We start from the raw sequence: 22566 nt of genomic DNA, 5'->3' as shown, positions 1-22566 counted from the left end.
TTTTATAGGCTCCAGAACAAGAGTACCATTTCATTTTTCTCCCAATTCCATTCCCCTCCCATCCATAAAGAACAGAATGAGATTCTTGGTCTGATCCTGTGGCCATGTCTCATTTTTCTCCATACCACCACTATAAATTTAGCCTTGTGTCACTCACAGTTCAATGGAAATGGTTTTTATCTGAGGCTCACAAAAGTCTATAGGCAAATATTTGATTGGCTAAGCTATTCTGTACTAAATTCTTGACAATAGAGATTGGGCAAAGGGCAGCAAGTGGAAAGGTTTGCTTTTGTTTGCTGTGTTTTATCTTTTTGCTGGAGTTTTCAGTTTTCCTTTTAATCAGTATCAAGACTCTGTATGATTATTAATACTATACCTCAACATATGCTACCTTATTTTAGAGTCATTTCTCTATAGCTCTCAATTGCACTGCTGGATATGAGGCCTATGAAAGCAGGGGCCATATCTTAATTGTCTCTGTAACTTCTCTGGCTTAGGTTCCCAATGATGTGTAGAGAAAAATAGATGAAAATGAACGACACGAATGGCTTAGTGAGCAAAGGACTTGCCTGAGAGTACGAACACAGCTGAATTGTAGAGCCTTCAGCCCATTGCCTCATTCCTAAAACAAATCTGATTGATAATGTTTCCCCTCTTTCCTACAAGGATATTTTGAAATGAAATTGAGTTATACATAACATTTTGAGTCTTTCAGAGATAGAATTACCTAAGGCACTTTGCCTCTCAGCAGTTGCGTAATTTAGTTAGATGACATCTTGTACTGGAGTCCACTTTAATGTGAAGACTTTATTGCAAGCCTTCCTTTTAAAAAAAATTATTAATAAATGATTTAGCCTTTCTGGTGATTTTGAAATGGTTTAAGAGCTTGCAAATCAAAATGTTTCCGAGGACTAAGTTAATTACCTGTCTCTGTCACCAGTTGCTCTATTCATGACCCTGAAGAAAGTTGCTTTCTTCTCTCTGCTCACTTTTGGCTGCCCCTTCCAGGATGTTGCCAGAGTACATTTTATTGTCGTATCAAATAAAATCATGGCAATATAGAGTTCTAAGCATACTTAGCACCAACAGTGCCTGGCACATAATAGGGTCTCAGTAAGTATCTGTGGAATATATTCATGAATCAATCCATCTATTTCCACCGCAGCAGATTGCTGCAATATCCCAGCCTCTGCTTCAATACTGGAGTCTCTCCAAAGGCTGCTTACTCTATTTGTCAACAAATTTAATTACTATCAAAAGCCACTTTAGACTTCTATGAGGCTTTCTATAATTCTGCTGGGCAGTTGGTCCTATCTGTCAAGCATCTTAAGTCATATTTCTGTTGTAGTATTGAGCACAGTACATTATAATTCCTGTTATTTCATGCCTCTTATGTCTCCCTTTCTAGATTGTGAGCTCCATGATGACAGAGGAGTGTCTTGTTTTCTTTGTACTCCCAGCTCCTTTGTGCTCTATGTGTTCTCACATAGTACAGAAGGGACGAAAGACTGGAAGGAGGGGGACAAAGAGAATGAGAGGAAAAAAATAATAAAAACATGGCATGTATGTATTGATTGCCAACTCAGTGGTCTCTTAAGAGTGATGTGCTCACCCCAGAAAGCATGTACGAAAACAAACCATTCGGATTCAGGAAAACAATTTCCATTTATTTTTTTCATCTCAAACATTTTCATTTCCATTTTTTATGTATGTTTTGTACTCTACATGCTATTTTAGTATGTTTTATACATGTGTTTAATTTATAAACCTATTTTAAAAGGTATATATTCAAGCATCTTATGTTAAAGATACAAATCATAAGTTTGGAGACCCGTAGTATAGGTGTTTGTCAGGTACTATGCTAAGCATTTGATATGATAGTAATTCGTATCCCCTGAGGTGTATACTATGGTCCCCATTTTATAGATGAAGAAACTGCAGCACAGAGAGGGTAGGCGATCTTCCCATCATACACAGCTAAACAGTGGGACTAAGGCCCACACTCAGTTTTGTGTGGCTTAACGTCTGCCACATGCTCTCTTATTCTTCTGTCCTAGCACCCAGGGTTGTTCTTCAGGCGCAGTACAGCCTTGTGGAATAAATAAATTGAATGGATGAATCAATCATACTAAGTACATATGAAAGCTTTGTTCTTAAGAAAAATTGGGAAAATGAAAATAAAATGGCATTTTTCATTGTAAAAGCCTGTATTGGCAATGACAAGCCAAATAACATAGCAATGTGGCACATTAGACTATTTAGTTCCATTTCTTTACAGAAAACTAAAGTAAAAGACAGCAAGTCACTTGTTCACTGTTATATCTGAAGCCAAGAGACTGATATCCTCATTTTCACATCTGATTACCTAACCATCATCATGACTTAATTTCAGAACATTTTCATTACCCCAAAAAGAAAGCACATACCCATTAGCAGTCACTTCCCATTTCCCTCTCCCCCAGCTCCTGGCATCCACTAATTTACTTTCTGTCTCTATGTATTTGCTTTTCCTGGACATTTCATATAAATGAAATCACATAATATGTGGCCTTTTGTGTCTGACTTCTTTTAGTTAGCATAATGTTTTAAAGGTTCATGTAAGTCGTAGCAGGCAGGCATTAGTCCTTTAATACCCTTTATGGCTGAATTATGTGGGTAAACAAAAATCCATTCATCAATTGACAGACATTTGGTTGTTTCCACTTTTTGGCTATTATGAATAATACTGGTATGAACATTAATGTACAAGTTCTTATTTCAACATGTATTTTGAATACTCTTGGTATGTGCCTAAGAGTAAATTGCTGGGTCATGTGATAACTCTATGTTTAACATTTTGAGGAACTGCCAAACTGTTTTCCAAAACAGCTGTGCAATTTTACATTCTCACTCGCAATGTGTGACAATTTCAATGTCTCCACATCCTTGCCAATACTTGTTGTTGTCTATCTTTTTTATTATAGCCACCCCAGTGGCTGAGAAGGATGTGGTTTTGATTTGTATTTCTCTAATGACAAAGATATGGAGCATCTTTTTATGTGTTTATTATCCCCTCAGGTACTTCTTGAATTTAAGTTATTTCCATTTTCTTTTTTATTTTAGCATTTTTCAGTGGAATATAAATTTTGTTGTTCTCCTTGTGAAATATTTTTTGCCCTAAGAACTCTCCAAGCATATCAAATGCTCATGAAATCTCCTTTGTTAAAGGTTGCATGCCTCTCATGGTGTCAAGCTGCTGGCACTGTGAACCCTCAGGATTTAACTGAGTTTCCACTGCCAACTTTCTAGAAAATCTCCACATCCTATTATTAGATAACAAGCTTTTATAAACTCCAAATTACAATGGTGATGATAATGTTTTATTAAAAAGCATTAAATTAATTTTTTAAAAGAATTTTTTGCAAAATTATATTTTCTTAACTTTTTACGTCCCTATGAAGTATAAAAGAACCAAAAGAAGGCAATAGCTGTTTCAAAGGGTCCTCTAAGAAACTGTGTGTAGGGATATGAATATCTAAAAATTCTAGTGTGTCTTAGAAAAAATATTTTTGAGTACAACCAGTGTCTCCAGATGTCCAAGAAAATTACCAAGTTGTTTTTACGTTATATGCCAGTCCTGGATGTAAATTGCATTGCTCATATGTGACGCTAATGTTTTAGCAATGTTGAAATTAACATTTGCTATCAAATCTAGTTTAGACCAGAGATAAAGGAAAGAAAATATTTTGAAAATTTCATATGCCAATTTTTGCCCTGTACATTGAATTAGTATTTATATTAGCCTCTGAAGATATATAGTAGTAGTATTTTTTTTTTTTTTTTTTTTTTTTTTTGAGACAGAGTCTCACTCTGTTGCCCAGGCTAGAGTGAGTGCCGTGGCGTCAGCCTAGCTCACAGCAACCTCAAACTCCTGGGCTCAAGCGATCCTCCTGTCTCAGCCTCCCGAGTAGCTGGGACTACAGGCATGCACCACCATGCCCGGCTAATTTTTTCTATATATATTTTTAGCTGTCCATATAATTTCTTTCTATTTTTAGTAGAGATGAGGTCTCGCTCTTGCTCAGGCTGGTCTCGAACTCCTGAGCTCAAACGATCCGCCCACCTCGGCCTCCCAGAGTGCTAGGATTACAGGCGTGAGCCACCGCGCCCGGCCAGTAGTAGTATTTTTAAAAAAAGTTCCTGACAGATTACATATATAGCATAGCCCACCTCAGTTTACATGTTTATTACAGCTATAAGGCCTTTCTGGCTTTCAGACCTTGCATGTTCCCATCTTACATTCAAATTTTATTTGATAACTTTCACCAACAGTAGTCTTTCTCAGTCTTACTATAGGTTGAATATATTTGGTCATGATGTTCACAGTGATGAAATTCATCAGCTCCTTTATGAAGTGGCTTTTTTATGGAAAGTGGTTTTTCTTTTTAAAAGAAAAAAACTGCTTTGAATTTTTGTTTATTTAGTCAATCCACAAATACGGGGTGAGCACCTACTAAGCAGCAGATCTGGGAAATACACTGGAAGTAAGATAGGCATGCTGTTTGCCTTTGTAGAGCTCATAGCCTACCTGTGAACTCCAAAAACAATTACTTAACTGCAATTGTGATAAATAGTAAAAGTGAAAATTTTAAGATTATATGAGAGCACATAGTAAAGGAGCTGACCCACTTTGTGGTTGTCGGAAAAGGCTTCCCTGAGGAAGCGACACATAATTTGCGACCTGAAGGGTGCCCAGGAGTGAGCCAGAATGTGGGCCAGAGGGGACTAGCATGTGCACAGGAATTAAGGCAGACACCAGCTTGATGCCTGTGACTGGCCTGTTAGGAGCAAAGGTAGAAGATGAAGCAAATGGGGTAGGCAGCACATGATGGCATGTTAAGGTTTGGGCCTCTTAGTAGGGAGCTGTTGCAGGGGTTAAGGCCATGGAGTAGTGTTTATTGTTAGTCCATGGGATTAACAAAGGCTAAATGACCCTTTGCTCCATTGTTTTCTTCTCTTGGTCAGGAATACGACTGGAGAAACTACCAGCCCAGCCAGATGAGTGAATCGGAGTTGCAGATGCTGGCAAGCCTACGACGGCAACAGAATGAAGAACTGGAGGATGCTGGGGCTTCCCATGGCCTGAGTGCATCCCAGGTTGACAACTGTAACGTCAGCATAAGTACCAGCAGTGACGACACAACCACCTGGAACTCCTGTCTGCCACCCGTGAGTCCTGGGCTTTGCATTTTCCCTTCCATTGCCTTAACTAGGAGTAAGCTTCTTTCTAAGAAAGCCCAACCTTGTCTGGGAAAACTAGGGCCAAAATAAGAACTCTCCCTATGAGAAATATTCAGAGACCATTCTGAAATAGTATTTTAGAACTGGGGGCATAAATTAGAAGATGACACTGTCTTTTCTTAAATTGTCTTATTTACCATCAGAAAATATAAGTATGATGATGTATAAAACCATAAATTGAAAGAAAAAAGGAATAATTTTACTGTAGACTCTGAGTATCCCATTGTATCCCCTGTTCTAGCACAAGCCCTGCGGCACATAAAAGGCTCAACACTTGTTAAATACATATTTGTTAAATGAGTGAACAAAGAGGAAAAGACCATAGATAGATACTAAGTATTGCTCAGATATGAAGCAGAAAAGAACTTTCTGTAGAAGTCGCCAGATGTTTACTGGCTCCTCCCTATGTCTGAGAGGCCATGACGGGCACTGTGGATGCTTCAGAGGGTCACATTCCCAAATATTTACACAGTTAAAGCACTTTAAGTATCGCCCATCACCCTACCCTCACTGTGGCCTGGCAGAGGAGCTGTAGCACCTGGTTTTCAGGTGAAGAACTGATGCCAGGGTCCAAGTTTCCACACCTAGTCAGTGGTAGCACCCAGAGCAGAGCCCAGTGTTTTGTCTCAGTCCATTCTCCACATTACTGTCCTCAAGGATCTTGTGGCTTACTTGGAAAAACATAGCATAAACACCAACAGAACAGTCTAGTTCAGCACAAGAAATGTCTTAGGGCAGAGTAATAAAATTATATGCTATAATAATGGTAATTAGAGCTACTGTTTCTTTAAGTACCGAGAGCCATTTTAAGACCTCAATAGGACCAAGGAATATTGACTTATAAGGCCACATTCAACATCATATCAAGCATATTAAAGTACACTGTCATCCAACAGTTAATACAACTTTTTTACTCTACAATTTCTAAAAGAAATATAAAATCACATAACCTTGACTCATTTTATATATAACTATATAAAGATTGAGTTGAAGCGTATTTGACAATGGATAAGATATGTTTTAAATATTTAATTAAATAACTATTAATTTTGCAATTTACCTTTTGTATTTTAAAGCCATTTTTTTTTTCCAGGTCTCCAGCATCTTTGTAGTTTTTGGAAATCCTAGAGGCTCTGGCACCTTATGCCAATACATGTGCTCTCTAATTTATCTTTTAGGGCTACTCTGTGTGGGAGGCACTGTTAAGCTCCCATTTCCAGATGAGAAAATTGAGGCTCTTGAGTAAAAGTGATGCAGACCTAGCTCGGTCTGACTCCTGAGTCCGAGTTCCTAACCACCATGATATGCCGACTTCTTGATATGTGACTCAGTTGTCAAATGAATGCTACAGATATCCAGTGGAAGATGAGATTTCAGTGCTCGGGAGGGAACTTACAAGTCTTCATGGAGGAGAAATTCAAATGGCTCTAAGATAGGGGGAGTGATATAAATGTTCCAATAGTGTGCTTTCCCTGCTTTGCCCACCCTCCAGGTTTCTCTTGCCTCATTTGTACTTTCATTAAACACAACTACCAAGCATCCATAACACCTCATGCAGCCTTGATGCCAAAGAGTATCCACCCATTCAGAAAAATATGTGAGTTCTGATTACTCAGGTTACAGAGTATCCTTGTAGCCAGAGCTAAGATCATAAGAGTCAGTTGCAGATTTTTGCCAATGCAATTTGTGATAAAATTGAAACATTGCCTTTCTTATAAAATATTCTTCAGCAGTCATTTAAACTGCAAGTAAGAAGGAGAACAGTGGCCTCCTGATCAAGCTCATTCTGTCATGAAGTAGCTTGGAGACCAGCATTAAAAAGGGCAAGCTGAGGAATGATTATTTATGGACTGAAAAGGCTGAACTCTTGGTTGCCCTGGATACCGTGTTCTCATCACCATCCTATTCTGGCAAGGACTAAAGTCTCCTGCATGATAACTACTCTGATCTAAAAGTAAACAGCCAAAAATAATACCATTGGTAATGAACTTAATAACCCTTCCATTTGACCAAATGAAAAATTGGAAACAGTCTATGTTTTAGACAGAAATATTGAAAAACCTACCTTTGGTATTTATAAGATATGTTTATTATTGCATCAAATTCAGTCTATTCTAACATTGGAACAATCACCAAATGGAAAATTGTATTCCTTAATGAACTCTGCATCTTGCTACTCATATAGACTTTAAATAGAGCAATTTACAAGCACCCTTGTGCTCCTTCTGAGAGCTCATGCTGTTCTCTTTAGAAGTTACACAGGGACAGTGAAAAAAAAAGAAATGAAACAACTCATAACTTTATTTATCACAATGATATCCTACTCTTCTTGTATCTCAGTGAATGGCGCCATCATCTCAACTGGCACTTGAGCAAGAAATTTGGAAGACATCTTGACTTCTCCCATTCCTTCGTCCCCACTATCTAATTGGTCTCCAGATCCTGAGAATCCTCTCTCCTTTTTACCTCTTAACCCTCCCTACATAATTCCACAGGCTTGGCACTTTCTTTTTATTTTTTCTTCCCCCTTCCTCCCATCACAGGTGATGCACTTTATTTTTCATCTGAATTCCTTCAGCAGTCCCCTAACATCTCTGTGCCTTCCAGTGCAAGCACCATAGCCTGGTGGTTAGGGGCATCAGCTCTAAAGTCAAATTGTCATGGTTCAAATCCAAGCCGTGACCTTATAAAACACTTGGCACTGCATCTGAGACATAATAAGCATTTAATAAATAATTAGTTGTCATTATTATCATTATTGTTTACATTAGTGATCTTTTTAAAGCCTAAATCAGATCTACTCTCTTCCCTACATAACGCACTTTGGTGATTCCCATTGCCTCTTTAGTTTGGTTTATGAGGGCCCCTGTGATCTGAGAGCTGCCCCTCTCCAGTCTTATCTCTCTCTGCCCCCACCTCTCCCTCTATGTTTAATCTCAGTTGTGATTCCCTAAATGCACTCTGCACGTGTCCCTGGACCTCGCACCTTGGCTATGCTCAAGACTGAGCTGTAGAGCCACAGTAGCCCTTCTCAGACCTCAGTGTGAGGGACACACCTTATTTCTGCCACTAGAGCCAGGAATATCTCCAGAAGAACTCTCACCACAAGCTTGCTCATCCAGCTCACAGCAATTCATTCCACACATAATTTTTTAGTAGACAAAGTGCTGTGAACTAGGCTGAGTGCTGGGGATACAACTAAGGTTTTACCCAGTTGTGAAATATTCACAGTTTTGGAAGGAAGCAGAGAGGTAAGCGGCTCACTGTACTCAGGGTGGCCTGTGAGAACAGAATAAGGAGTTATGAGAACACATGAGCAGGTGCAGTTCTGCCTGTGGGCTTCAGGGATGCTTTCACAAAGAAGGCAACAGTGAAGCCAAAGTTCAAGAATGAGTTCAAGTTCACCATTTAGACAAGAGGGGAAAGGAATTCCAAGTTCTGAAAAGGAGCAGAATCAAGTCTGTGGAGGGAAGGGGAGAGTCCCTCCTTTAGCAAGATAACATCCTCTTAGTGCCTTTGTTTCTCTATTGGCTTGAATAGGACTTGAAATGAGTTGTGCTTGTCACACCACCACTCTCCACCCGCACCCAGCATAGGCACAGGAGAACCACTCTCTACTCGAGCCGCACTGTGCGGCTCGCCCATCGCTAGCTGAGCCATGTCCTCTGTTCATATCATGCCATCGCTCATCTCTTTCCTCTGCCTAACATGCTCCTCCATCCCTCTTCTCTACCTAGAACATGGCTATTTGGTTTGGGTTTGTTTGGTTTTTGGCTAATTTTTTTTATCAAAGACTTTATTTTTTTAGAGCAGTTTTAGGTTCACAGCAAATTTAGAGAAAGGTGCAGAGAGTTCCCATCTACTCCCTCCCCCGACACATGCACAGCCTCCCATTATCGACATGCCCCACCAGAGTGGTACATCTGTTGCATTAATGAACCTCCACTGACACATCATTATCACCCAAAGTCCATGGTTCACATTAGGGGTCACTCTCAGCATACGTTCTAAGGGTTTAGACACATGTATAATGACATGTATCCACCATTATGGGATCATCCAGAGTGGTTTCACTGACATAGAAACCCTCTGTGCTCTGCCTACTTACCCCTCCTGCTACTTGGTTTTGAAGGACCAACTCACTTATCACTGCTTCAGGAAACCCTCCCCAACCCTCAACCCACCCCACACAGGATTCTTTGCTTCCTTCTCTGCATTCCCCTTATCTTCAGGCTCAATTATAGCACTTGCAACATCAAATAACCATTACTACCAATATCCCACAAGCCTTGTTGTGAGCTCCTTGAAGGCAGAACCCTGCCCCAGTCTTTTGGAACCTTCCATGTTGAGCACAAAGGCTGGCATGAGGCATCAAGGCTGATTGTCACTCATTGGTTGGTTGAATGAATCAATAATATTTTTAAAAGTCATTTTTTTGCTCTAAGGCAATTTTTATCAACATTCCAAAATAAACATCAGCTTTGCTTTGCTTAAATAAATCCTGAGTGATATATTTTATATTCAGGATTTGATAAGTGGATATTAAATATACAACCAAAGGAAAAATCTTCTGAGCAAGGCCTGATTACCAATAGTAAGAAAAAGAGCTTTAGTCAGATTACATTCAGTTTAGCATCTTTGCCTGATGACTTCACACACATTGCAGTCTGAAACAAGAAAACCCACTCAGAGTAAAATGAAGACTCTTTAGCAAAATCTATTGTGTTTACCACAAGCTTTGATTCCTCAGCTTTCCTCAGTATCTGTACAGTTCAGAGTAATATGTACTGTTTACAAGGTGTTTAGATATAATAAATTAGTCATTTAAAAGTGTAATTAAATGTAACCATATTTCTCATAGCAAATTGGCTTTTGTAGGCATCTCTTGCTAAATAAATCAAGCCTACTGAGAAATCCATTGGCCTTTGACAGACAAATTTTTCAAAGTTTCTAACTTAGAACCAAATTCAATTAAAACAATACCTTACAACTTCTGTGGAAACCAGGCTACAAGTAATCAATTTTGGAGAGTTTCTGTTAGGAGTAGCCCTCATGAGATTTATTCCAAAACTGGGCTCTAGGCAGCCTTAGGAAGGGAGCTAGGAATTAGTTATAATGAATTCTTAAGTGAATTTTATCTTGCTGAGGGATTTTGATTGACAATAGCAGAAAACTATGTTGTGTGTGTGTGTGTGTGTTCTTTTTAAGGAATAGGAATGGTTATCAATGGACACTGTTTCATGTGATGGCCAAACGAATATAAACTCTAGATCAGCCAACCTGGGCTCAAATCCCAGCTCTGCCATTTACTGACACGATCACCCATAAAATGGGGATAATAAAAGGGCCTTCCTCATGTTGGCACTATGCAAATTGAATGAGTACATGGAATGCCTGTGTCCAGTACTCAGCAGAATAAGCTCTCACTGACTATAAACTGTTCTCCTGAGGTTGTTTTCCTCACAGGACCACTCGCGTGATTGGAAAAGATTTCTAGGACATTTTCCCTTTTATGACTACTGAGGCCTGTAAGGGTGGACAGAGATTCTGTTGTGTTTGTTTTGATGTGCGCTTAACCATTGGCATTCACCCCCTCAGAGCTTTACAAATAAACTCTTTCATGATTTCAATGTTTCATTCTTTTGTTTCTCTGTCCCTCCTCAAACCTAGATTCAACAAAAGCATGCCTAAAGTACAGCTACCCTGTGAGCAGATGCCACAAAGCCATCATTTCTTCAAGTTAAGAATTTCCATAACCTAAGCAGGGCATGACAGCACATGCCTGTAGTCCCAGCTACTTGGGAGGCTAAGGCGGGAGGATTTTAGCCCTGGAGTTCAAGCCCAGCCTGGGAGATATAGCAAGACCCCATCTCTTAATAAAAAAAGAATCCCATAACCTAATATCAAGCATGTAAGTCTCAGCTTGCACCAAAAAAAAAAAAAAAAAAGCTCATTGCATGCATCCATCAACATGGCATGTTGCAGAGCATAATATTTCAAGAAAAACGAGGCAAAATACAAATAATAAAATTATGAGCATCTGGTGAGATTCTCAGACAAGTTATAATATTTATGGTCTTGATTAACTTTTATAACATTATTGCCATTTTCATAGGTTTTACATACAAACATAAAAATATTGTCTTTACCTTTTAACGTGGCAGGATTATCTTATCTCCTGTTCTTTTATTTAGCCTTCATTTCTCTCCCTCACCCCAAAATTTCTAGCAGCTTGATCATGGAAAAGCAAAGCTTCTTGTGCTCGGTGGTAGTTCATTTTAAATGAGTTCTGTTTTCCTGGCACTAGTGCATAGCAACAGCGCCACCAAAAGGATGAGATCCTGAGTTTCTCGGATGTGTTCCATTTCTTTACTCAATAGCATATCAGCATTTTGCATGATATTCCTGGCTACTGTGTATGCAAAACATAATATATTGATATTTCAGGCTCTTTATAGTTAATAGGTTTTAATTTGTTCTGATGTACAGATTCATTAACTTCTCAGCTCTCTTTGGGTGTAATGAGTTTTCTTTTAATCCTCCTGAACTAAAAAGGTAAGTAGTTGATTGTGCTAAGCTGCAAATAAATCAGATGAACAGATGTTCTTCTACAACTATAGAAATGATATACGAAAACTGATACTAGAGTCAGTGTAATATCTGTGCTGTCAGGAGAAAATATTGAAATGTGCAAATTGTTCTGCATTTAGTGACTATGAAAGTCACCCCATGAAATAAACTTTACTTATTCTCAGAATACTGTTTATTATATCTTACGTTTGTTCCAAATTTAGCAATGTTGTAAAATTTATTTTCTTTCATTTTAAATATATAGTGACATGTCATGAGAATGAAATCAAATGAATTTAATGTATGGTAGGGAGGTAGTCATATATATTTTAAATAAATGTATTTCAGGATCACTTTTTTTCCCCTGCCACAAACTGAACTGATTTTGCCATATTTGTTTTTCAAAAACTTAGATATTTACCACTCTAGGTGTACTCCTGAGCTGGATTAAATAGTACAGAGTAATGGTTAAGAGGATAAGCTGTGAAATCAGACTGCCTGGGTTCAAACTCTGGCTCCACTATTTCCTGGGTTAACACCCAGTGTCTAGAATTTCCTGTTCTGTTATATGGAGTTGTTCATCTAATTTCATAGAATTTCTGTGAGGATTAAATGAGATCATTATCTATCAAGAATTAGCACAGAGTAAGTGCCGAATAAATACCAGTCACCGCTATTATCATGATGGTCATAGTTACTCATAGATATTGGTTGGCATCTATTTATGGTATTCTCTAGATATGGCTGAATTCCACAATCAAAAACCAAATTTTAATTTCTGTCACTGGTGCTTTCATAGGATGTTACCTACCTAAAAATAGGTTCACTGCTACATATGTATAGAAATGTATCGTGGGGGAGGAAAAATATCTTTTCCTCACCCCTCCTAGGTTCATGGCTGAGGCCTTTGTAAAAAAAAGCAGATGAGCAAGAGAAGAGCATACAAATTTACTTAACATAAGTTCATGTGACACAGGAGTCTTCATAAGGAAAAGAAGAACCAAAGAAATAGTTAAACTTGTATATTTTTATGCTAAGTTTGATAGAGTGGAAAATCATGGAGAAATATGATTGGACAAAGGGGATATGATCTAATGATAATAAACTGGGGGAAACTTAGCAAAGCCTTTTGTTCTTCTCTGTGGCCCTGTGTCTTCAGAAATAGATGTCCCTTTCTTCTGGGTATAAGGAGAGCATCTCTCAAATGAGGGTCTTATGACCTGCTCTAGGGGAAGGTCAGAAAATCCTTCCTAGGTTTTTTGACCAGCTTCAGGGGAGAAGGACAGTGGGAGGTAAGAGTGACCCTCCTGCTTCTGCTGTTTTCTGAAATGCCAAGGCCCCGTATTTTGGGGGTAGTATGTCCTGAGCTCCATCAATATCAGTTTGTGGGTGGGTACATCTGGCTTCAGAAAGCCAATTGTTCTTCTTTCTATCTATTCTAAGTTGTTACTACTTTGAAAAGTTTCCACTGGTTTTTTTTTGTGTGTCTGTGTGTGTGTGTGTGTGTGTGTTTTCTAATACTTAAAAATCTGTATGAATGTGAATCTTTTATTGATTGTGTTCTTTTTTACTCTGTATCATTGGAACTGTTTTATATGAACATGAGAAAACATGGAAAGGGGCCAGTCTGTATAGTCCAAAGTGAGAGCTGAATCACAAACAAGATAGGATTCTATAACCATTTCTATTTTCCAAGGAATGGAATAAGTCATTTGGAATAGGGGATTGGGGATGTGTATAAATAGATTTAATAGTATAAAACTAAGAAATGGAAATTTGGCTGAATAACAGGACTGTGATGTTTAGAGAGTTATGGAAATGCCTCTGAAAATAAATAGGCAGAGATCCATTCACTGGAGGCCTGAGTACAGCTGAAATACTGGACGAATACCAATGAATTTATTATTGGGAGTATTTCTATACCAGTGTGAGTTGGTCCAGAGAACCTGTTAGGCCCTTGGCTTGCTAATTTCTTTTTTGCTGTGAAATAATAAAGCCTAAATCGTAGAACCAAATTTCACTTGCAAATTGCCGAAAGTCTTATTTCTCTAGTGAGATCAAATATGTCTTATGACATGTTTTTCCTTCCACTGTTCTCCCAGCTGTTGTTCCTTATTACTGAAATGGTGATGCATTGATATTGGTTCAATTACCAAAGTATCTGTGTACATTTAAATTCATGGTGCATCACAGGTAGTCAGGCTAAGTGACTATGATTATCAGATGAGGTGTTTGATTTAAACTAAAGGAACACTTCCAAGAGGTTATTTATAGAGGGAGACAGTTTACTCTGAAAAATTCCCATCACCTATGTCATTAATATTTTAGGACCCATTAAAATAAGGAATATGTGGAAAATAAGGAATATGGGCTCTCTTTATATAGGCACCACTGCTACACTGTTTTCCTGGGTTGGGGTCAGCACTATGGCGCCACATTATTATGGGTGAGAGACTCAACACCAACTCTGTTGGGGAAGGAACTAGCTAAAGCCCTTTGAATGCAATTTAAAAATGTATATCAAATTCTAACTTGTAATAAAATGAGAATGTTAAAAATGATTTTCATATTAGAATTACATTATTGTTAACCACATAAATACTTAGAGCTGATGTTCAAAAAGACTATGGAATTTCCTCTCTTTACAGAACAAAGGAAAAAGATCAAGTTCCATTGGAGGCAGGTGTTTAAGGCTGCATACGATGTAGTTTAGCTATGTTTTGAAACAGACAGTAACTTAAAGGTTTCTTGTGAAGGAAAAATTTGAGATTTCACATCTTTGTTAGGTATTGGTATCATTCTTTTAGCTCATTGGTTAATGCTTAAGGTTGTATTATACACTTGGGGAAAATGAACACTTTGACCTAAGATTTACATGCATAATTTTCATTAGTGGTAATAGAAATTATCCTTGCAAACTTACTAACGTTGAGACATAAATATATTTTCTGTCTCTGTGTTATTGCTTATGCTTGCAATGCAGCATTAGTTCCACAAGATGCCTTGTTATCAACCAATGTTAGCAGCGTAAAAATTCCACAAGGAGGAGGATTTCAACACATGAACTTTACTTACATCACAGATGCTATTGAGTACAGTGATTGGCCATTAAGATAACCTTTTGACCATTTATAACACTCTGCTACTTGCTAGATCTCCCAAAGGGCCTTTGACTGGTCTATAAAATAAATCCCTCCCCTTATTATGGATTGTGACCCAGGAAAAAATTACAGTAATGAGAGTGCATGTGAAAGTATGTGTAAAGAGCATTGTGCTAATTAGTAATTCACAAATGATTTGTGTTTTACAGCCTGTCAATCAGGGTCGTCACTATCAGAAAGAAATGAATCTGCCTTCTCCTTCTAACCCCCGGTAAGAATCATTAATAATCTAAATGGCGTTTTTTTTTTTTTTTTAAGATTATTTAAAAGATTGTGCATTTTTCTTGTTTTCATGAAATTGTTTTCCAAAACTTCCAAAAAGCTTCCAAAGCGATTTTCTTTCAAAGTCTTTGTTCATCCACTTTTCTTATTTGGACTGTGGAGTAGCAATGACAGTCTACCTAGGTTTCAATATCTGCCTTTCACTAACTGTGGGACTTTGAGCAAGTCATTTAACACCAAGTAATTCAGGCATAATTACCTCATAGTATTTTGGAGAGGTTCAAATGAGCTAATGCATGAAAAATCCTCAGCATAGTTCCTGTCACAAAGCAACTCTAAGTGTTAATTTATTCCTTATTCTTTTATTTGCATAAATATTTAATTTTAATAGGTATTTAATATTTAGTACAATTTAGGCATAAATCTTTTTTATATAATCTGATGCCTTTAAATTTATCAAGATAGCTTTTATGAGTTCAAATGGCCATTCTCTTTTTTCATAATTTCAAAAGTTCATAATCTCAAAATTATTTCATTATTTTTAAAATGTCATGGGCATATGTCATTTGTCAATATAGAAAACCCTCATTATTTTAGGCTCATTAGGAATAAGCAAATATGAATTTGAGCTTTGAAATATATGTAATATTATATGGCTTTCTGATAAATATGTATATAAGCTAGTTTATCCATAGAAAGCACTATTACCTTATCATTATTTATTATATGCTAGGAATTTATTGAAAAGTCAGTCTGTCTTGAGCTCCACCCACAGAGTTTGGTTGCTATAATACATCTTATTTTCCAAATGCATCTCCTTATCAAGCTGTCCAATCTGTGCTCTGGGTTGTCCCCTGGAGTGGACCAAAACCAAAGATAGCTGTGGCTCGAGGATGTGTTACCTATTACATACTATCTGAATTAAGACTCTGGTTACACATAACAAAAACAACTTTGCTAGTATTAAAAGAGACAGAAAGATAGAGAGGGAGAGAGAAAAAGAAAGTCAGGAGGGATTTGTTAAAAACATGGGACTGTAGCATAAAACGCAAGGGTAGCCAGGTCTCAGCAGGGGCCTGAAACTAGGAACTAGAGAGCCAAGAGGCAGCGAGCAGTGTCCGCACTACATCTCTGCCTGCTTCCTCCTGTCTGCTCTGTTCTTCTCTCTAAGCACCAGCTATCTGTGCTTCCCAGTCCACATATGGCTGTTTGACAGCTCTTAAGTTTACATATTACTGTTCAAAGTATATGCTGAGGCTGACAGACTACATCTGAATCCCAATTTCTACTTTCCAAGGGAGAGAATGTGGTCGGCCTAGCTTGGGCCAAGTATCCACTCCCAGTCTGTTCAGCAATGAACAGTGAGCCAAGCCATGTAAAACTAACTGGTTCCCAGGAGTCCACCTAAATGGTTTATAGCACTCTTACTGGGGCACATGACATTTACTCATGACTTAGGTAGAGTGAATGTTCTTTACTAGTAATCTCTTCTAAGTGTTCCTGACCTATACAACTGACCTGCTCAATCTTTCATGTTAGCTAGTAACTTAAAATTGAAATTGGAATTTTTATTTATACACACACATATACATGAAGGTGTTTTAACGTTCTCAAAATCAGTTATCTCTTGATAGGTGAACATGTCACTTACAATCTTGCAGCTCATCTAAATTTCCCTAACAAATTCTTTTTATTCTATACATGAGTAAGCTTTCAGGGTAACTGGAAATCCAACTCTGGTCCAAATTATAACAAATTCAAAATTTGTAGTTTGAACAAATGAGAGTGGTAGTAAGATATGTTAGGAAGTAGAGCCTTTTGTTTCAATAAGTGGAGAAAGAGGACCTGATTTTCGTCCTAATTCTGCCACTAACCTAAGATATGGTCTCAGATAAGCCTCCTGCCCTCTCCAGACGTTATTTAATAACATGAATACCTTCATGTGTAAAAGAAAGGATTTGAGTTTCATGCTTTCTGAGGTCAATTCCAGCTTTATGATTCTGTGACTTTTAAGAGACTTACAGACTTTACTTCGAAAAACCAGTCCCACTATCAAAGGATCGCACTACTTATTTTTACTTCACTGTCTTATATAGAAAACATACTTCATAAATATTGGATGGCTGGATGAATGAATATTTAGATGTGGTAGTATGCAACTTTAAATATCTCTTTTACAAATTGAATTCCCAAAGGTAGACTGTCAAAAAGATAGAATATAAGATAATTCACTAAACAGCATATCTTATACAACAAATTAAATGTTAATTTAGTTAGGAAAAAATAATTATTCAAATTTCTATATAGTGAAAAAACAGGCCACATTCTAAAGCAAAAAATAAAATACCATCAACTCCATTTGCCAGCAGGTTATCCACTGATTTCCTAAAAAATTAATATATAACTGTTCAGAAAACTTACAGATTATATGACTTGGCTCTTGGCTCATAAATTCAGCAGCCTGGAGAACTGGCAGGAAGGCATTTTGGGGCCATAAATACAGAAGATGAAAAAATTATGAGGTCAGCATATATCATCATATAAAAATGGGATAAATTGAATCATGTAATGCAAGTAATTTAACTTAAAATTGAAAGCTCTGATTTTCTTAAGATTTGTATTTATTATATTTCTTATAAACAGTACCCCATGCTTTAGACCCTAAAATATAGAACTTTAAAGTTAAACTTTAAAATTAAACAATAATGATAATTAATATAAAAAATTTAAGAAATGAGAAGGTAAGTCTCTAAAGTCTACCCTCTTGGATAAACAAGCATCTAACCTGAATCCTAGATTGAACATTCTGCATATGGAGGCTCTGAACAGTACATGAAAAGCAAGTAGGCTCTTGATTTCCTGAATGAAGTGTGGTTGTGGTCAGAGTAATGCCCGCAGGGCAGAAATGGGGCAGTGCGCACGTGCACTTCCACAGGGAGGCCATGATGGTAGCCTCTGGGAAGTGAAATGGCCACATGAGCACCAGTGAAATATCTGCAAGTGCTCCAGAGACCTAAGAACCTAAAGTTTTTAAATTACATACACTCATACCCACATACATACATATTTAGAGAATCACCTTTCAATTAGCTTCATTAATGTAGTGGAACAACCAATATCCCCAAAGTCTTTCATTCACATTTTATTCTAGAAAGAGTTTTATTTCTGTAACATAAGTATCTTCTCAGTTTTGTGTGTGTAGGATTAAAATTAAAGATAGTATGCAATCCACAAAGCAGGCAAATTTGGGTTTTGAAGAGTTTGCTCTAGGATGAAAATATCTAAAACACTGCATATATTCATATATTGTTTTCCTCACAGTAAAATCATTCACTTAGCCTCACAGGGCAGTGCTTGACATTGCATCAAGGTGGAATGCGATGGTAATCATTTCCCCGAGAAGTTTACAATCTAGGAATTGAAATATATCTGGTTTACCTCATCATATTCCCTTGCGTGCCTAGATTTGCAACAAAGCCATTTCTGCTTACATTGTTAGGCATGGGGTGATATTTTCCATTATTTTTTCCTAACACACTGACTGATATTTAACAGCCTCTCAGATGCTGGGGCCCTTGCCTCCAGCATCCACCAACAGTGCCGCTTAGGGGACCGACAGCCTCTACGACAAGGTGCAGAAATGGCTAACATCTCACACGATTTAGAGGAGTATGGGGTAGGAGGAAACAATTTCACAGTTCATTCATGTTGAGAAATATTTCCTAGCATGCAAACTTGCAGGCTGCCAAACAGAGCAAAATGGATGCCGTCTGCAGCTCCAAGCCATTCATTTTAAAATGCCATCTATTGGTTGCAGAGTTTAGAGCTGTCCCTTAGGCATATCTATTTATATGTTTATGGAGATTCTTCAGAACAGCGTAAAATATTTCTTCTCAGGAATGGGTTTTATGAAATAAGCTGTCATTATGCTCTGGTTGTCTGTTCATATGGATGGAGTTGATAACCAATCTTTCGTTTCAAATGATGATTATACTTGCTATTTTTATAACTCATTGGAAAATTAGAGGGAGGAGGGAATGTAGTCAAAGGCTTTCTCAGGTTCTAAATGCTCATGGAAATGGAACAATAGAGAAAATCATTCTAGAATGTCCAAGCAGTAATGAATGGCATGATTTTCTAAAGTGTTTGCTTTATGATTTATAACTTATCTATAGTTTTGTTTTTTTTTTTAATGTCATTACAGATTGTGTTAGGGCCTGAATCCTTTGCAGCTTTGCCACATGTTTGTGTGATATAAACACACTTATAACTATAATTATCTGGTAAAGCCCTGCAGTCTTTGACAAATAATTAATAACCACTGACCTCAGTTCCTGCTGGCTCAGCCGGGCTGGCTGAGGCAATCTGGCCTGTCACTGCAACCTGCATGACTACTCCGGACTGATCACAGTGGCGCTGTTTTTCTTTTCTCTCCAGTTGTCAGCGCTCAGCCTAATGAGCTTCTCTTCTGTTGCTTAAGCTTTTTATTTCCCAACACAAAAGAGAAAATGTATAAATAAATAAAATTAAATACAGAATTTGTATTTGATGTTCCTCTTCAAATGATTAAGTTTAGATCATTTCAAAACAAGTAAGTTGGATTTTTAACGAATATTCCTCCTTCAGACGAGACAGAGTATTTCTTTATTAACTGAACAAACATTTCATTTCTCTGAACATGGTGTTACTGCTGTTTCCTCTGGATTTTTGCATTAAATCATAATGACTTGATTATAAAACTGAAGTCATCAATTTTTATTTTTATCATTTTTCTTGTTAGCTTTAACTAGAAAAAGATATCAGTATCTCTCATTTCATAATCCCAGTCCCACAGACTCACACCTCTGTTTTCTCTCTCTCTCTCTCTCTCTTTCTCTTTCTTTCGCTTTCTCCATCTCTTCCTTTCTCCCTCCCTCCATCTCCCCCTGCCTGGCAAGGGTAGAAGTTCAATCAGCATTTGAGTTGAATGAGGGAAAAAGTGAGTGAGAAGGTATTTACCTAGGTGCTGTGGAAAATGAAAATCTTCATCCTCAATGTTAACCAGTTAAATTTCAGAATTTTTTCTGTGTCTTTGCAAGAATTGACCTCTCCTTTCCTAAAAATAGGAGGACAGTGATATTGCTTGATTCACAACCAGGTAGAATTATGTCTTTATGAGAGGCCTTTGTTTGGATAGATTTTAAATCTAATTTCTGTGCATGTACCACTCCCTGCCAACCCAAGAGTGGGTTTAGAGTGGTCCTAATCTTTAGGACATAATAATTAATAATAGCTTCCAATATTTGTATATTCCAATGACTCTCAAATTTATATTTGCAGTCTTAATCCTCCCTGAATTTCAGACTCATCTATCTAGCTGCCGGTATACCTCAAATCCAAGCATTCAAAAGGCAACTTGATTTTCTCCTACAAATCTATTCTTTCTTCATTCTTCCCCAACTCAGAAAATGTCACCATCACCCCACCATCACCTTTGCTCAAACCAGAAGCCAAGGGTAATCCCTGTTCTGTCTCTTTGCTACACCTCCATGTCCAGCCACAGCAAGGCGCACTGGTGTTCCCTCCAAACATAGTATATGCCAAATCTAGCCTCTTTTCTCTATTTTCCCTGCTGTAGTCCAAGTCCAGATTGCCATCACCTGTCACCTGGGCAAATGCAATAACTTCCTACCTGTTTTCTCTGCTTTTTTTGGGGGGGGGGGGTGGATAGCATGGAATAGTAAAGATATTTTTATATACAGTAAAATTTATTTTTATGTACAGTAATATCTTTGGTTAGAGTATATTCATATTTGTCAATTTCTTTTTTTTTTAATTTCATCTTATTATGGGGGATACAGAATTTCAGGTTACATATGTTGCCCATGTACCACCTGTCCCCCCAAGTCAAAGCTCCAGGCTTGTCCGTTCCCCAGACAGTGCGTGTTGCACTCGTCATGTAGGTATATAGCCATCCCCTCCTCACTCCCCCCCACAGTCAGCACCTTCAAGCGTGACCATTCCCCAAACGGTGCGCAATGCACTCATCATGTAGGCATACACCCATCTCCTCCCCCCACCCCCCACCTCAGTCTGATATCTGATTGGTATCGTTCCCAAATGTGAATTTAGGTGATGATCAGTGAAACCAATTTTCTGGTGAGTACATGTGATGCTTGTTTTTCCATTCTTGGGATACTTCACTTAATAGAATGGGTTCCAACTCTCTCCAGGAGAACCATAGAGATGTTGTATCTTCGTTATTTCTTATAGCTGAGTAATATTCCATGGTATACATATACCACAGCTTACTAATCCATTCATGTATTGATGGGCATTTGGGTTGTTTCCACATCTTTGCAATTGTGAATTGTGTTGCTATAAACATTCGGGTACATGTGTCTTTGTTACAGAATGACCTTTTTTCCTTTGGGTATATGCCCAATAACGGGATTGCTGGATCAAATGGCAGGTCTACTTGAATCTGTTTAAGATACCTCCATAATGCTTTCCACAGGGGTTGCACTAGTTTGCAGTCCCACCAGCACTGTATGAGTGTTCCTGTCTCTCCACATCCACGCCAACATGTGTTGTTTTGGGATTTTTTGATAAAGGCCATTCTTACTGGAGTTAAGTGATATCTCATTGTGGTTTTGATTTGCATTTCCCTAATGATTAGGGATGTTGAGCATTTTTTCATATGTTTGTTAGCCATTCTTATATCTTCTTTTGAGAAATTTCTATTCATGTCATTTGCCCACTTTTTGATAGGGTTGTTTGATTTTTTTCTTGCTGATTTTCCTGAGTTCTAAATAGATTCTTGTTATCAGTCCTTTATCTGATGTGTAGTATGCAAAAATTTTTTTCCCATTCTGTAGGTTGTCTGTTTATTCTTGTGACTGTTTCTTTGGCTGTGCAGAAGCTTTTTAATTTAATCATGTCCCATTCATTTATTTTTGTTGTTGCTGTGATTGCCTCAGGGGTCTTCTTCATAAATTCTTTGCCTAGACCAATGTCTGTAAGAGTCTTTCCTACATTTTCTTCTAGAATTCTAATCGTTTCACACCTAAGGTTTAAGTCTGTTATCCACCGTGATTTGATTTTTGTGAGAAGTAAGAGGTGTGTAGTCTCTTCTCCGCTTAGCAAACAGAGTGGTATTGTTATGCCTAAATCAGATCCAGGCATTCCCCATGTAAAACTTCCCAATAGTTCCCTACTGATCAATTTGCACTCCTTACTCTGGTTTTTAAGGCCCTGGAAGCCCACTTTTCAGCCTGTGTTTCAAACCACCATGGGCCTCGCTCACTCTGCACCAAACACCTTGTTTCCCTCTCTTTTCCTCAAACACTCCAGG

The 22566-nt window shown here is 37.9% G+C and overlaps 1 protein-coding gene across 2 annotated transcripts in view; it reads left to right on the top strand.

Moving 5' to 3' along the window:
* Window positions 1–22566, top strand: part of CFAP20DC (CFAP20 domain containing) — a 252338-nt gene that overhangs the window by 182263 nt on the left and 47509 nt on the right. For both annotated transcript variants that reach the window (XM_069473756.1, XM_069473755.1), the window contains 2 exons: window positions 5005–5208; window positions 15161–15222. In XM_069473756.1, the coding sequence (XP_069329857.1) occupies window positions 5005–5208; window positions 15161–15222 (266 nt within the window). The remainder of the gene's footprint in view (window positions 1–5004; window positions 5209–15160; window positions 15223–22566) is intronic.

The sequence above is a fragment of the Eulemur rufifrons genome, chromosome 7 (genome assembly GCF_041146395.1).
Source record: "Eulemur rufifrons isolate Redbay chromosome 7, OSU_ERuf_1, whole genome shotgun sequence".
NCBI lineage: Eukaryota > Metazoa > Chordata > Mammalia > Primates > Lemuridae > Eulemur > Eulemur rufifrons.
This window is presented reverse-complemented; position numbering and strand designations above follow the sequence as displayed.